The sequence below is a fragment of the Drosophila bipectinata genome, chromosome XL (genome assembly GCF_030179905.1).
Source record: "Drosophila bipectinata strain 14024-0381.07 chromosome XL, DbipHiC1v2, whole genome shotgun sequence".
Classification (NCBI taxonomy): domain Eukaryota; kingdom Metazoa; phylum Arthropoda; class Insecta; order Diptera; family Drosophilidae; genus Drosophila; species Drosophila bipectinata.
The window spans coordinates 16,280,630-16,295,781 of record NC_091734.1 but is presented as its reverse complement, the minus strand read 5'-3'; the positions used below and the strand labels follow the sequence as shown (position 1 = coordinate 16,295,781).

At 43.5% G+C, this 15,152-nt stretch overlaps 5 protein-coding genes across 8 annotated transcripts in view; 2 read left to right on the top strand and 3 right to left on the bottom strand.

The window, feature by feature from the left end:
* Nucleotides 1-317: 317 nt before the first annotated feature.
* pcm (5'-3' exoribonuclease pacman) lies at nt 318-9,307 on the bottom strand. Of its 3 annotated transcripts, XM_017233610.3 has the most exons (12): nt 8,987-9,307; nt 7,819-8,913; nt 7,448-7,756; nt 5,885-6,349; nt 5,552-5,820; nt 5,174-5,493; nt 2,175-3,694; nt 1,637-2,110; nt 950-1,060; nt 815-895; nt 672-756; nt 318-424 (listed from the first exon to the last, which is right to left on the bottom strand). In XM_017233610.3, exons 1-11 carry the CDS (start codon nt 9,059-9,061, stop codon nt 685-687), a joined length of 4,791 nt encoding a protein of 1,596 aa, XP_017089099.2. In that variant the 5' UTR covers nt 9,062-9,307; the 3' UTR covers nt 318-424; nt 672-684. The 3 variants fall into 3 exon arrangements, with proteins under 3 accessions (XP_017089099.2, XP_017089098.2, XP_017089100.2); XM_017233609.3 differs by lacking the exon at nt 318-424 and having other exon boundaries at nt 564-756; XM_017233611.3 differs by lacking the exon at nt 318-424 and having other exon boundaries at nt 564-756; nt 815-892; nt 8,987-9,306.
* A 742-nt stretch (nt 9,308-10,049) lies between these two features.
* On the top strand, nt 10,050-10,936 carry ND-18 (NADH:ubiquinone oxidoreductase subunit 18). Its single transcript, XM_017233617.3, has 3 exons — nt 10,050-10,217; nt 10,288-10,602; nt 10,656-10,936. Exons 1-3 carry the CDS (start codon nt 10,168-10,170, stop codon nt 10,837-10,839), a joined length of 549 nt encoding a protein of 182 aa, XP_017089106.1. The 5' UTR covers nt 10,050-10,167; the 3' UTR covers nt 10,840-10,936.
* LOC108120108 (uncharacterized) lies at nt 10,849-11,615 on the bottom strand. The gene has a single exon (XM_017233615.2). The coding sequence runs from the start codon at nt 11,613-11,615 to the stop codon at nt 10,962-10,964; it is 654 nt and encodes a 217-aa protein (XP_017089104.2). The 3' UTR covers nt 10,849-10,961.
* A 34-nt stretch (nt 11,616-11,649) lies between these two features.
* ksh (transmembrane protein 167A-like protein ksh) lies at nt 11,650-12,278 on the bottom strand. The gene is made up of 3 exons (XM_017233619.3): nt 12,118-12,278; nt 11,948-12,057; nt 11,650-11,885 (listed from the first exon to the last, which is right to left on the bottom strand). Exons 1-3 carry the CDS (start codon nt 12,118-12,120, stop codon nt 11,780-11,782), a joined length of 219 nt encoding a protein of 72 aa, XP_017089108.1. The 5' UTR covers nt 12,121-12,278; the 3' UTR covers nt 11,650-11,779.
* A 1,431-nt stretch (nt 12,279-13,709) lies between these two features.
* LOC108120112 (serine-rich adhesin for platelets) overlaps nt 13,710-15,152 on the top strand; it is a 31,074-nt gene continuing 29,631 nt past the window's right edge. The window contains exon 1 of one of the 2 annotated variants that reach the window (XM_017233620.3): nt 13,710-14,522. The gene's annotated coding sequence lies outside the window, so the exon portion shown is untranslated. The other variant, XM_043211146.2, reaches the window with a different exon arrangement.

The following is a 15,152-nucleotide window of genomic DNA, read 5'->3' as shown; positions in this document are numbered from 1 at the left end:
ATCGATATTGTATTCTGAGTGAATTGTCAATAAATGGCACTCTATACCCTAAATGAATCTTGTTTATTTTCCAAAATGGGCTAAAAAATGGAGGAGTTATTCAACATTTCATTAGGTCCTGTCTAAATTGCGCACCCTGTATCTCATTCTCCTTCATGATATGCCCTCTCACTCTTTTTGGCTCCTACATATAGGCAGTATGGCAATATACGCATCCATCATAGATCATCATCACCCATCATATACGCATCCAATGATGGTTTCCGTAGGTGGAAGCTACCCACATCCCATGGTATTTAATATATAAGCGTTGACACTTTGAGAATAAAATTAGTTTATTACAATAAAATAAACAATTAATTCAGTCTCAGGATAGGATACAGGTAATCAACCGTCCGATGTGGTAACTCCATGTTTCACAAATCTGTAACACAACGATTTTTTTCATATATTCGCATTAATGCCTTTTTAAATGTAGTTGTGGTGGAAAGTGAGTCTGGGTTGCTATCGGGCGCATACATTTGGAAAAATAAAGGTCTGTCAAACTTAAACAATCTCGAGCATTTTTATGTGAATGATACTGACTAAATTTAATGCAATGCCTAGATTACAGTTACTTGTTCAAAAATTTAAATTAATGGAAACAGTTGTCCTTAAATTTAGGGCATCGCCTTTAGGTCCATTTTAATGCATTATGTACTCCAAGTCAAACTTGGCTCCAATGCGAGGGACCTTCTGTTTCCTTGGCTTAATTGCCTAAAATGAAATGACGTTCAAATCAAAACATTGTAACCACAAAACTCAAATAACGTACCTGGTTTGGCGTCAATACAGCCCCTTCGTCGGTGGCGGCACTTGGGACGGCGCTGGTGTTCAACTGAGATGTCGAGGACTGCTGGAAACAAAAGGGTGACGGCTGTTTCTTAAATTGGCTTGCGACAGTACTCACCGGAATATTCAGTGTCTGCATCAAATCGGCAGCAGTATTTTCGTTTCTTGATGTATCTTGATGACTAGAACCTGCGCCTATCTCTACTTTGTCCACGCCCACTTTTGGCTGCTGCAAGATATAAGGCATTGAATTGTAATAAAATTATTATTAATTAATTTAATTAAGAGATTAAGAGATTTAATATTTAACAGCTTCAAAGTAGTTTCGAAGTCGGATTCTTCCAATTTACAAGAGGCATTTACAAGAAGTTACAAGTCTCAATGGACGGCGGTTCTTGAAGACAACCAACCAACTCTTTACTAAGCTTTGGCATATGCATACATTAAATTATACCCGGTACATTTTCACACAGGTGCGGGTGCCTAGGAAATGTCAGGGGCATAGAACATTTCACTGCCCGAGCTCTGCTGCTCACACACAGTAAAAAATGTATGAAACGTTATGCTCTCAGCTTAGTTTCTGATATTGGTTGCTAATAATAATGCATTCAAATTATATCAATGTATTAAGTGCCGACCACTGCTTTAAAAGTTAGTTAAAGTGTGGTTGGAAGAGTACCGGGTATTATCCACGCAGTGGAGGATACATCTCTGACCCTATAAAGTACATATATTCTTTATCAGGATCTTCTTCTGAATCTGTGTCTGTTTCTACGCAAATTAGTTAAATAATAAATTCTCTTACCGATTCAGCCTCTGGTCGCTTTGAGGACTGGGAGCGCGACGATTGTTTGGGACGGTACGCCTGAATGGGAACAAAGTCTTGAATAGAGGTGTACCGAGGTGCCACGTTGCTTATCTCGTGAAGCTGCGTGAAATTCTGCAGCGGCTGCTGACAATGCGAATACTGCTGGTAGTTTCGGGGATGTTGACCGTGAGGCTGCCGCATATTATTGTTGAAGACACTTGGTGCCACAAATTTGTTACACTGTAGTTGGTTTCCGTTGTTAAAGCCCATCGGCAGACCACTGGGGGATTGAATTGGCATCCGTAGCGGCTGCGACTGCAGGGGCTGTATAATGCCGTTGACAAGCTGAGCTGAGTCCTGATCAATTGGCTGACACCTTCGATACCACTTTTGGCTTTGGATGCGTTCCACCTCCTGCGACTGCTGCTTTTGGGCTTCTTGCTGCCAAAAAAGCGGCGGCTTCGGCAAATTCTTAAATGAAAGAGGATAAGGACAAGGATATTACATAAACCTATTTTCTACTTAAAAGACTCACTGGCATGTCTCCTGGCAGTGGGGCTTTTGGCAGTGCTTGCGGCAGTGGAGCTTGGGGCAGTGGAGCAGGGTGATGAGGTTGGCTCAGCAACGTATCCGAGCTCTGTTTTACGCCCAGTATCGACATAAGTGCCAAGGTCTGCGCCTGCGGCGTTGTGTTTGTGGTAGGTTCAACCACAGCCACTTCGGTATGGCCTTTGCCGGCACCACCAGAGCTGCCGCCTTGCTGTCTTTGGTTCTGACGCCAGGACGAAGACTTTTGCTTTCCCTGCGATTTGTTTTGCTGGTTATTGACACGCTGCCTCCAGTTGGAGTGCTGCTCCGTACCCTCTATATGCTGCTTGGCCGACTGGTCTTGGGAAAGCTGCCTCCAGGTGCCTTCCTGCTTCGCCGTCTCTGTCTGCGACTTGTTCGACTTGGACTTGGCTTTTGAATCCCCCTGAGGACGAAGAAATTCTTCAGCCACCTTCGTTTTCATCGTGATTGGATTGAAATCCGTCCCTGCGGCCGTCGCATAGCGACTGCAGCTCGCTGACTGCTGGTCCCGTTTCTCAATGCGGACATTTTCCGCTTGGGCTCTACCTTGTAGGGACGTTTGTTCGCTAGCCTGGTGTTTTTGTCCCTGGTCATTTGTGTAGATGACGACCAGGGCGCTTTCCGGCACCTTGTAGACCCGGTCAACTGCAATGCCGTGAATGTCATTGAAGTTAGGCACTGCCTTGTCAAACAGTACATCACAGAAGGTATCAACCGTGCGGACGCACTCAAGGCGCACCGGATTCGGATCGCTAATGGGGTGCACGCCAATCACAGTGCCCTTTATACCGACTGGCACCATGTAGATTGTGCGGACAACGATTACTCGGTCGAATAGGCGTACCGGTCGACGAGAGCGGTAAACGTCGGGCAAAGTGACGTTTGGTTTTATGAGCAGATGCGGCTTGACTTGCAACTTGACATCCTTGATCGGTAGCGAGCGTAAGTCGTCTACAGCGGTTAATAGGAGCTCGACTGTCTCTCGGCAGACGGTCTTGGAGCCACAACCAACGCGCTCCACCTTCATATGCGGCTGTTGGCGCACCCAGCTGGCCAACACTTCTATGTTCCCCTGACCCACGGTATCAGGATAGATGTCCTGCTCAAATACGAACTCGCTGCGCTCGTTACTGGAGCCGAAAAAATCGACCACATCTGGAAAACGGTCGCAGTATTCGCGCATTACCTCCAGAGCCAAATTAGAGTAGAACCACTGGTTGCCCGAGCGGCAGCAATACCCGGCACGTTCCTCATTCTGCCGCGGGTATTTCAGCTGCAGACCAATATTGTGCTTGGCTACGTTTTCCATTTTTTCGCGCCGCGGTCCCAACACCACCCACATGGAGCCTGTAAGTCGACCCAGCGCCCGGGTATTTATGTTCAGCTGGCGACAGATCTCGAACGAGTTCATGAAGTCCCGGTCGCGTTCCTCTTGCATTAGACGCGCCGCCATTAGGTCTGGCTCTGGTCGTACTCGTATGTTGACTGTGGGAAAGGGAAAGCACAATTAAAAAACAAATCTTTTATCAAAAGCTCAGTGGGTTTTCCCGCATTTGTTATGATTGAAAGCAATATCCCAACAAACATGAAAGGAAAGCTAACTTCTGGCGGAGCCGAAGTTGATATACCCTTGCAGTTAAAACCGGATATATATCGCAAATATCGGATATAGTTGGCCGATCCTAATGATTCCACATAAAAAAACCAATAAATTACAATAAAAAATCTGAAAAAAGTCCCAAGCTCCTTTCTTCAAAAATACGAAAGTTGATATTTCTACCAAATACCATTTCCGATCGTTCAGTTATATGGCAGCTATAGGATATAGTCGGCCGATTCTAATGAAATTTAGTAGGTTGGATTAACTGACCAAAAATAGAATATGTACTAAGTTTCAGCTTTCTATCTTCAAAAACACGAAAGTTGGGTCATATTCGATCCTTCAGTTATAAGGCAGCTATAAGATATAGTCGGCCGATCCTTATGAAATTTGGCATGTCGTATTATTTTGCCAAAAGTAGCACTCATGTAAAATTTGAATTCTCGTACTCTAAAAACACTAAAGTTATACCATTTCCGATCAATCAGTTATATGGCAGCTATAGGATATAGTCGGCCGTTCCGACTTATGTACTGCGTGCAAAGGAAAGAAGGGTGTGTGCAAAGTTTCAAGACAATAGCTTTAAAACTGAGAGACTAGTTCGCGTAGAAACGGACAGACAGACAGACGGACAGACGGACATGCTCATATCAACTCAGGAAGTGATCCTGATCAAGAATGTATATACTTTATAGGGTCGGAGATGTCTCCTTCACTGGGTTGCACACTTTTGGAAAAAATTATAATACCCTCTGCAAGGGTATAAAAACAAGAAAGGAAAGCTAACTTCGGGCGGAGCCGATGTTGATATACCCTTGCAGTTAAAACCGGATATATATCGCAAACATCGGATATAGTTGGCTGATCCTTATGAGAATATGATAATATAACCCAATTTATTATAATAAAAAATTTAAAACAAGTCCCAAACTTCTATCTTCAAAAATACCAAAGTTGGTATTTCTACCAAAAACCATTTCCGATAGTTCAGTTATATGGCAATATATGGTATAGGATAGGATGTAAGATATAGTCGGCCGATCCGAGCCGTTCCGACTTATATACTACGTGCAGAGGAAAGAAGGGTGTGTGCAAAATTTCAAGTCGATAGCTTTAAAAATGAGAGACCAGTTTGCGTAGAAACAGACATACGGACATGCTTATATGAACTCAGGAGGTGATCTTGATCAAGAATATAGTTACTTTATAGGGTTGGAGATGTCTCCTTCACTGCGTTGCACACTTTTGACCAAAATTATAATACCCTTTGCAAGGGTATAATAAAAATTTTCCAATCGTAGAAGACGTTAATTTATAGGTCTTTAACTCTCAAACTTTGGTTATCAGTTTATAGGCAAACTTACCCTGGATACGGCCGCAATTGTAAACGAGCATCGGATCCAAAACGGTGCCCTCGCTTCCGTAGTACGGGTTGCCGATGAAGAATATCGGACAGCCAACAGGAAACAGTTCCTCCATGTTTCGGAACTGCTGGCGCATGTTCTCCTTTACAATGAGATCGGCCACCACACCATGAGCGGGGTAGCCTGTGACTGAGCTGCTCCATGCATCCCGCATAAAGATCTCTCCCTTGGGACCAAACTCCACGGAGCTTCCGGCGTAGGTGCGTACGTACACCAGCACTTCGTAGCTCGAGAACTGTATGCCCATTCGCGTTGTAAAGCTGAGATAGAAAGAAACAGATGATGAAACTGGCACGGGAAGCCTCTTATAGCACTTACTGCTCCTGCAGACTCTTGCATTCCGATTCAAAGCGTCGCGCGTCGTTTACGGTAATACCTTCGTTGTCCACTTTCTGGTCCCGCGTCGCTACGCGTACAACCTTGGCCTTGGTAAGATGTGGCCATCCTATGTGCACCACTTGTTCCAGAAACTTTCCAGCCACCGCATCCAGGGTGTCGGCCAGAGGCCCTTTCAGCGGCTTTAGCACCATATTCTGGTTGCGACTGACCTGCTCAAAGACCTTAACGCGATCGTTGCGAATTTCAAACTGTGAGAGAAGCACAGAGAAGGCGTAAAACGTTTTTTTTCCATGCCAATTGGCAAGAACTCACTTCGAATGGCAAATGCTGCATTGTAGGAAAGCCCGGGTAAAAGACATGGCGTGCCGCGTTGGGCAACTCCACGCACACACTGTGCGGCAAGTTGAGAGCGATCTCACGTGCCCACCTGGACACTTCCGTGCAGTACAAGTGCGTCAGCCCCCGAAGTGGAGGAAGGGGTGCGAGGGGTCCCTGCGAGATCGCGATGTAGTCGTACTGATACATCGGTCCGTGGCGGTTTCGCTCCTTCTCCGCCTCCGAAAGACGCGGCTCGCACGGCTTCATGGCGTTTAGCAGACGCTGCTCGTCGATGAACGGGATCAGCACAACCGCCTCCCAGTCGTGTTTCTTCCCATTGAGGTCACTCTCAAAGTCCACCGGGAAAAACTCGGCCAGAGGACTGTTCGGATTTAGCATCAGGTCGTGGTAGGCTGTAGGCATTAATTTATAGCTCGCAGACGGAAGTACCGCGAGAAGCTGAGAAGTGGAGAATGCAGAAAATTTAGAAAAGGATAGAGTCCAATCTGCAAGGTGTTATGTGGATGTACCCATCCATAAGATAGAATTTTTAAAACTCAGTCTTACAAACTTAGGGTTTATGTTTTAACCGACACTCTTTGAATCCATTGTCGTAAAATATATCACAAAAGTGATTTATATGGGGCAGGTAGGTAAATGGAGGTAAATGGGGCTTTTTTTTAAGTTTTAAACAAGACCAATGTGCTAAGCTTTTATCTGCGGAATCATAAAAGACTTAAAAGATACGAAACTCTGCAATTGTATTGCAACTTAAAACAACTGAATACCATCATTTAAAAAGATGAATGACAGATTATAAAAACGAAAAAGCGTCGAAAAAAAATTACATTTAACTATCATAACTTATAATAAGCTTCTTATAAGCTCTAAAGCAAATAACTCAGCATTATGCTGATACCAAATTGGTGAAACTGTTGTTTATTTTGTTGTAAAATCAGTTGTTAAATTATATTTCATATGGATAAAAAAGATTTTAAATAGAGATATTTATAAATAAATAAATATTTTCCATTCATTCCATTCCAAATTTTGATCATACAGGATTTTCATTCTCTTTATATGTAAAATTCTATTCTTTAATAGGACGTTTTAATATTCCATTCGGCGGAGTCACTATTACAGCGATGAAGATATTCCGCCGTATCTTCGCGAGAAAAAAGCAACATAGTTTGCTCAATATTATTTGTTCGTAAAATTTATAATCGTAGTATTTGAAGTGAAATTAAGTCTTGATTAAGTCTATAACCTAAATTGCCTTTCCCCAAACAACATTTTTAGAATCGGTGGCACCTTTAAAAGGCTTTGATTAGTTCCTAAATTACCTATTACTCTTGCAACGCATTTTTTACTATTCATATATATTTTTGTATAAAACACAAAATCCTTCGATATGATTTTGTTTTTTGTGTGAAATTTTTATCTATATATTATTTCTTTAGTAGGAAATTAAGTACCATATAAAAATAGCTTTTACATCAAACTCTTACATGCCAATGCATGTACCTAGCCCCAATATTCTGCATGGATGCACCTTACCTGCTGAAACGGGAAGAAGGGCTCGCCCAGTTGAAAGTTGACTTTGACCTTATCGACATTACGAATGTCGCTGATGAATGGCGCATAATGGAAGGGATAGTACCAATCCCAGGACTGTACGCCGCGGTAGTAGTAGTCCAGGATCCACTGCAGCGCAGTAACGTAGTGGAAGCTGAGCTCTTCGATTAGTTGTTCTGGTGAATTGCTGTTGAACTTGGTGCAGTAGTAGTTTCGCTTGTAGTTCTTGAACTCGTACATCAGGCTAGCTTCCTCGTCATTCAAGTCCTCATCACTGTCACCCTCGTAGAGCTGCAAACAGTTAAAAAATCAGAGATGAGTGGACACATATGCACTGGGAGGCCGTTACCTACCTTCATGCTATTGTCAATCAGAGCTGCCAGGTCGGAGTCGTAACTCTCGGTGCCTGTTATTTCCGACACGTCGACGTCGAAAGCCTCCGTCTTGGCATTCATGTACTTAAGATCGTCGGCGTGCTCCCTAAACTGATCCAACTCGACCTCGCTGAGAGCTGTCAAAAAGACTTGCAAGCGGTGCAAGTTAAGCTTTCCATTCTCGTTGATGTTGCCACCCAGCTTCGGATAGATTTTAATATAGGTGCTGTATAGAAGGGGCAGTGCGTTGGAGGAAATGTGCAAGCAGGGCAGATGGGGGATAAAATCGTTTCCGACCATGAAGCCCATCAGCACCCAATCATCGATAAGCTGTGCCACATCCAGCTTGTGCGTATCTGTATTGAGATCGTCAAACTCCAGTTCGAGATATTCCCGCAGCAGTCCGAGATGAAGCAAAAAGAACCGCGTTTCTTCAACGGACGTGCGCTTCACATTCCGACCGAACTTAACCTCCTCCCGGAGCACAACAAAATGCAGTTCATGGGTGCAGAGCCCTAGTATGATTAAATCAGCATCCAGCCCATACAGGCAGTGACGCGTATTGGGATCAAAGCCGGGCTGAGCTTTCATGAACCGAATATAGTCCATGATCTTGTGTTCACCTTCGCCAGGTGTTTCCTGGCCGCTGAGGATCACGGTGCAGCGCTGCCATAGCGGATCCGTCGAGATCTTTGTTTGCAGGAAGGCGCGCAACCTTACCTGCAAGCGCTGCATGAACTCCGTGCCCGGCGTGATGCAATTGCTATCAAAGCGTTCGTGTTCACGGCGTTCGCCCCTCTGCAATGCCTTCGACTCCATTTGCTCCGCCTCGCGCGACGATCGAAATCGACGACTACGCTGCTGATTCATCTTGGCACGCGGTGCCACCCCGTCGACAGCCAGAAAGAAGAGACGCTGCGGCTTAATCAGGTAGAACAACTTGTCCACATAGTTGAAAATGTCCTGAAAAATTTGTGCCTCCTCCAAGTGGAAGTGGATGTTATTGTCATCTGGATGTGAGCAATTGTGCACGATTCCGTTCATGTCTAGGTAAAGATTATCGAACTCGGGGATCTGAGATCCAGTTCGGGCATAAATAAAAAATGGTTAGATGATCATGACTCTTAGTTTATCTTGAACGACTTACGCTGTGCTCCCGCGCCAGCTCACTGAGGCAGGGGTACCGCTCGCTGATATATCTGAAGAACTTCGGGACTCCCATTTCGCTGTTTGTTGGCTTTCGCTCTGATTAGGATTGGCAGCCTTATGTTCTGTGCAGAATAGCTTGTTTCGGGAATAGCACAGCACGACGCGTCCTTGGGCCACAGAAAATTTGTAAAGTAGCTGCCAGGGTTGCACTTCACAGGTTAGCTGTTGCCCTGGCAGTTCCATCGATACATTAACATATCGACCAGGGCTAGTGATTTTCCAAAAAATAATTCTCCAGTTTTTTATAAGGTATAATTCATAGCAAAAATGTTTGAGAAATACCAGTGAACCAGTTTAAAAGTCCATACTCGAGCCTCAGCGTCTATGCTGCATTCATTCGGTCGAGGCTGGAATATGCCTCAATCATTTGGAACCCGGAGTGTAAAGTTCGTTCCAATAGAATTGAGCGACTCCAGAAAAAATTTTTAAAATTTGCACTTCTGCCTCTAAGATTTCAGGATCCTGTTCCTTCATACCAGAGCCGTTGCCTTCTTCTGAACGTTTGCACGTTGGAGGATCGGCGTAAACTGGCAGCGTTAACCTTTTTAAATAATTTAATCGTTAATAACATTGATTGTCCTTTTTTGTTGGGACTCGTTAATTTTAATGTTCCTCAAAGGGATCTTCGTACCTTTGCCCCCTTTCGGGTCAAATGTCATAGGGCCAATTATTTCTTAAATGAGCCGATAGAGCGGGCTCTTTCTTATTTTAATTCTTTGCCGCCTAGCCTCCGAACTGAGTGGGGCTCAGATAAGGGTGTGTTAAAACACAAGTTATTAAGGCATTTATTAAGTTTTTGTTAATTTTGTAGTTTTATTTATTAGGTGTAAGTTGTTATGTTATGTAGCCATGTAAGGATTTGTCCATTGGCGAAATAAATAAATAAATAAATAAATAAATAAATAAAAGGTATCTTTTGTGAATTTAATTTTTTACAGGTACACGATATTTAAATATGAAGCCAACTCCACAGTAGTAACCTAAGAGAGCGTTGGTCACACTGAATCAAGCTCACAGCTGTTTTCACTACAACAAAACTTCGTGAACGCTTGTTCCAAATTTTACGTAATTCGTATTTGGAAGCCGATTCGACGAGCAGTTAGTCAATCCTCCAGCGAAATGTCGCTCATCCGCCAAGTGATGTGGAGAAGGGCATCTCCTCTGCAACTGTAAGTAGCCACAGCCCGCTCCATAGGCCATGCCCACATAAATTGTTTTGCCGTCCCGATGACCGTCTAGGTACCAGGCAAATAAACTAGCATCGACTCGCTGGGCTTCCCAAGATGTGGCTCCATTGGACCCTAAGACAGCACTTGCTCGCCCTGAGGAGCTGGAGCAGCGTAACAAGCTGAGCGGCAAGATTACTGTGCCAACGGCTGTAAATCTTAGCCCGATCTCCGGCGTACCGGAGGAGCAGATAAAGGAGCGGCGAGTGCGCATTCACATCCCACCGAAGAACGCCATGCAGAGCGGCACTGACAACATCAATACCTGGCAGATTGAGTTTGACAATCGCGACCGCTGGGAGAACCCTCTTATGGGCTGGGCCTCGACGTGAGTACTGTGTATGAAAGCCAATCTTGATTTAATCCATGTCCTTCTGGCAGCGGCGACCCACTGTCAAATCTGAACGTGCAGTTCGGCTCCCAGGAAGAGGCCATCACATACTGCGAGCGCAACGGTTGGCGTTGGTATGTCGATGGCGCCGAGCAGAAGCCGAAGAAGGACCGTGTCAAGAACTACGGAATCAATTTCTCCTGGAACAAGCGCACGCGCGTTTCCACCAAGTAAAAAAGAATGCATAGTATAGTGCAATTTATTTTTGTTCATTACCAAGAAACCTAAGCTAATAAACGGTAAAGTTCTATCAGATATGGATTAGAATAAACGCAGAATTTCCATTTTGACTGGATTTAACTACGCTCTCTCGCACGATGCCTCCGTCTGTGGTACGGAGAACGGGACCTTGACCTATGTATCGTTTTACTTTTTCGATCCCTCCTATCGGACCTTTCATGGTTTTTTCTTTCTTGATTGTGGCTCTTTTTCCCTGTGGAATTTTTTTCAGTCGGCTTCACACATTGCCTTTCCAGAGCTTGCATCTGAAGTTTGACCAGCTGATGAAGCTCCTCGTTAAGTGTCGGCTTGCTTTTGCGATAGCGCCGTTGCTTCATCTGCTCCCGCTTGGTTCCAGCCACCAATTCGCTGAATGCAGCATTGTCCTGGAATCCTTGATGCCGTGCTGTGTGCTCTATCACGTGCTTGTAGATCAGAAGCCGTTGTTTGGGATCAAGTTCGGCCTGAATACTATCAAAAGTGGATGTGCATGGAACGTCTTTTTCTAAAATTTGCCTTATATCATTGGCATTTAGTTGGAGAGTAAAGGCTAGATGGGTAAAACATGAGACCGGCAGTTGGTCTGCGTGCTCGACTGGTTTCGTATCGGTTTTGTGAACCCGGCGCACTGCCTCCTGAGTCCAACTCATACGCCCCAAGACGCTGTGCAGACGCTTGCGGCTTGTAGCCACGAAGCGTCGTAGCTCTTCTTGCACAGCTTCCGTTGCCATCGCACCAATCACACAAAAAAAATAAACAGCAATGTGAAGTGTTGCGAAAGACGAGAATGCCAGTGCTGCAGAACGCAGAGTATATTTACAATTCTTACATGTCAGATAGGCTCAAACGAACCAGAAATTATAGGGGATGTTGGGTGCCATGAACCTATGCGGCCTCAGCTCCAGAAGAGCACGGTAAAAGCCATAATCAGACATGACGCCGCTACCCAAGGAGATTTACGTTCCCCTATTCGAGCCAGCTTCCAGAAGATTCCCAGCAATCTAGAAAATAGTTAAATAAACGATAAAATTGGGAAAGATTACCTTCTTGTAGTGGCACCCACCCGGTTTTGTTGCGGTCAATGATGCTAGGAAACAGCGAGCGCAAGTAGGCGCAAGTGCAGATCAGCAAGAGAATTACCGACAAAAGGCTCTGAAAGTTGAACAGGGCACTCTGAAAGAAAATTACTTTTAAGTCTCTAGCAACAAAAATTACCTATTCCTTCGTCCAAACCATTTTTAGCGATCCGTTTGTGCAAGAAAATTGGAAATATGTTTATGTTAAAAGAAACTAGTGACGTGCCACAACGGATCCACTTCAGTGATGCCAACCTAGCCCGCTAGGTTCCCGCTAATTTTCCCGTCAAATTTAGCTTATTTTTCGTAACAATTTAAACAAATATTATTGGCCATAGCCAATTATTTCTGAATCTAAATTACTGTGTCATAATTGAGTTTGTTCCGAAAAAAGCGCTATATGCGCTATCCTTCTATATATTGGATCAAGGGTTTGGATTTGGCTACAAAACAAATGAAGTTTAACCAAATGGGAAATAATTATTCGATTAACTAAATGTAAATTACATGTATTACATATAGCACATTAGCGTATTAGATTTCGTTTTTAAATAATAACAGATTTTTATTTTCCTTGTGTCAAAGGGATGGAGATTGATTGTAACATTTCAATTAATTTGCCAAGTCTACATATGTTTCAACTTTAAAGTGCACATCTATAAAATTTAGACGCGGCGGTGTTGCCAGAATGTTAGTCAAAGGCATCGCCTTGCGCTGAAATATGATTTGCAGCGCCATCTGTTGGGGTAACACGAAAGTTTGTTTTGTGTAAAAACCTTGAATCTGGCTATTTTTGTGTAAAATTCTATAACCTAGATATTTACATGTACAAACTTATATCTTGTTATTTCAAACTTTTATCACCATAAAAGCAAGACGTGCAACAAAAACTATCTGTTATTTTTCGAAATAAAGTCTTTAAATTAAATATTCTTGGTATTTTATTTAATTTCGTAGCTTATATAGATACAAGTTAGTTGACCAACCTATATTACCTCAATGTACCGTAGTAATTGGCCCAGCTAAGTAAAAAAATATAAAGAGATTAAAAACATTAAATCAAAAATTTTACATTTGTAGTATATTTTTGGTAAAATAGGATTTCTACCTAATTTTTATGGTTTTTTTTATCGATATTTTTAGCATAAGAAGCATTAGCATAATTCATATTAGAATGCTTCGAAATAGGGATAATAGACTTCGAAAATAGGGACCAAAAGTTTAGCTTCACAGGAATTAAAAGGAATTATAAAATAATACTCTTTTAAAACTTATTCGACCTTTTACTGAAATAAAAAAATCATTTTTTTCCAAAACCTTTATTACTAATCGTTCGATTAGGATTAGTTAGTATAACTTACTATTATTAATAAATATATTAAAATTATCGATATTTTGAGGGGATTTGAAGATTGTAAAGAACATATACCATTGTGGTTTACAATAAATCCTCATGTGGTGTTTTTTGGTCAATTTTTTTAATATGATATTTTGTTTAAAATATCATTTTTAATGTATCCTAATACACATATATTTAAGAAATAAACCATTTTAGCTATCCAAATTTGATTTTTTATTATAACATAGTAGTAACATTCCGGCTCCACCATAAGTCTAAAGGCGAACTAGGTGATTAACATAATTGTATCCTGCCAGATTTAGCAAGTTAGCAACACGTTAATATAGCCAAGTTGGCAGCACTGGTAGCGATAGTGTGGCTGTCAACTAACAGTCCACCGCTGACGGTCTTACCGAAGTTTCGCCACTCTACATTTGTCTTCTAATTCGCTGCTGGTTTTTTTTTTTGTATTTGTCATTACACATAATCCAATCATCAGTGCTAAGGAGAATAAATCCTTTTATTGCACGGTTAAAGTTTAACCAAAACCCAAAACGGGCAAACGAAGGCCAAGTGCCTGAAAATTGCGTCAAATAAGACTTTTCTTTTCTACGCCTGTGTTCGTCTTGCTCTTGCGCTGCGCCGCGTTCGTTTTCCGTCTCGGCTTCAAATTTAAATTGCAATTCCTCCTGTGGTGGTGGCCGCCAGGAGTGCGGCCCAGGGGACGGCGATGACTGGATGACTGGACAACTGGAGGGACTGCAACTGCAAGAACGGCTGCGGGCGGGAAGGTGAGCTCCCCACCAACCGACCAAGTGCATCCTCGTCCCCGCGTCTGCGCGTGTCTGTGTGTGTCTGTGTTTTTGGGATGCAGTTGTAGCGAAGAGCGCCCATCAGAATCAAAAGTATATATAGATATATTTGTGTATATAATAATCGGATACGTCTTCTCGTTCCGCGTGGTTGTGTGAGTGTATTTAAATCGGTAATATCACAACAGCAACAGACGCACACGAACGGGCCGTTTGTTGGTGCCAGAGTTTTTTTGGCCGCGCGCCCTAAGTGCGCGTGTGTGCGTGTGGCTTCTGGCTTGTGGTGTGTGTCACGAGAGAGCGAGAAAGTGGCAACAGCAGCAACTGAAACAACGAGGGAATAGAAACTGCAGCACCAACTACAAAAAAAATGTCAATTTAGGAACTCCAAGTGGCTGGACTGCTGAAGCGGTAAGTGGTGGGGACGGATTCGGGATGCAGTGGGTTAAGCTAAGCGCGAACCACACATTGGTGTACGTGTGGGAACGCACACTAGTGCACCGTGCACTGGTGTGCTCTGCGTTTACAGCTCTGTTAGCCGTTAACAGCACAGCAACGGCCAGTGTCTTGGGCCTTTGCCACAAGGCATTTTGGGCGTATTTGTCAATGGAGCTGGGCTCAGTTCGTTGATGCCGAAAGTAAATATGTAACTGTGAAGTGTGGAGCCAGTTTGGGGCAAAGTGTCAAAACAGTGTTCGACGAGCTGTATTTCGTTTTGTGGTGCCGCTGCTGCGCTCTCTCTTCTGTAGCTGCTGTCTCTCGCCGAGTCGATTTTCTCGGCAGAAGCGATATTCGCCAAAAGCATTGGCCAACCCCCAAACACCAGCTGAGCACAGACGAAATCCGTCAGGCGGTAGCGCACAAGGTGAACTTGCGAAGGATAAGACAATTGCTGGAATTGAGGAACAACGGCTGGAGAAAATAAAACAGTGCCCTTTCGTCGCCACGGAGCAGTGCAGGTGCGAAGAGCGGGACAGCAGCTACGTGCTTTAAGAGAACTTTAGCTCGAACGGAAGGTGAGTTGCATTTTATTGTGTTCTT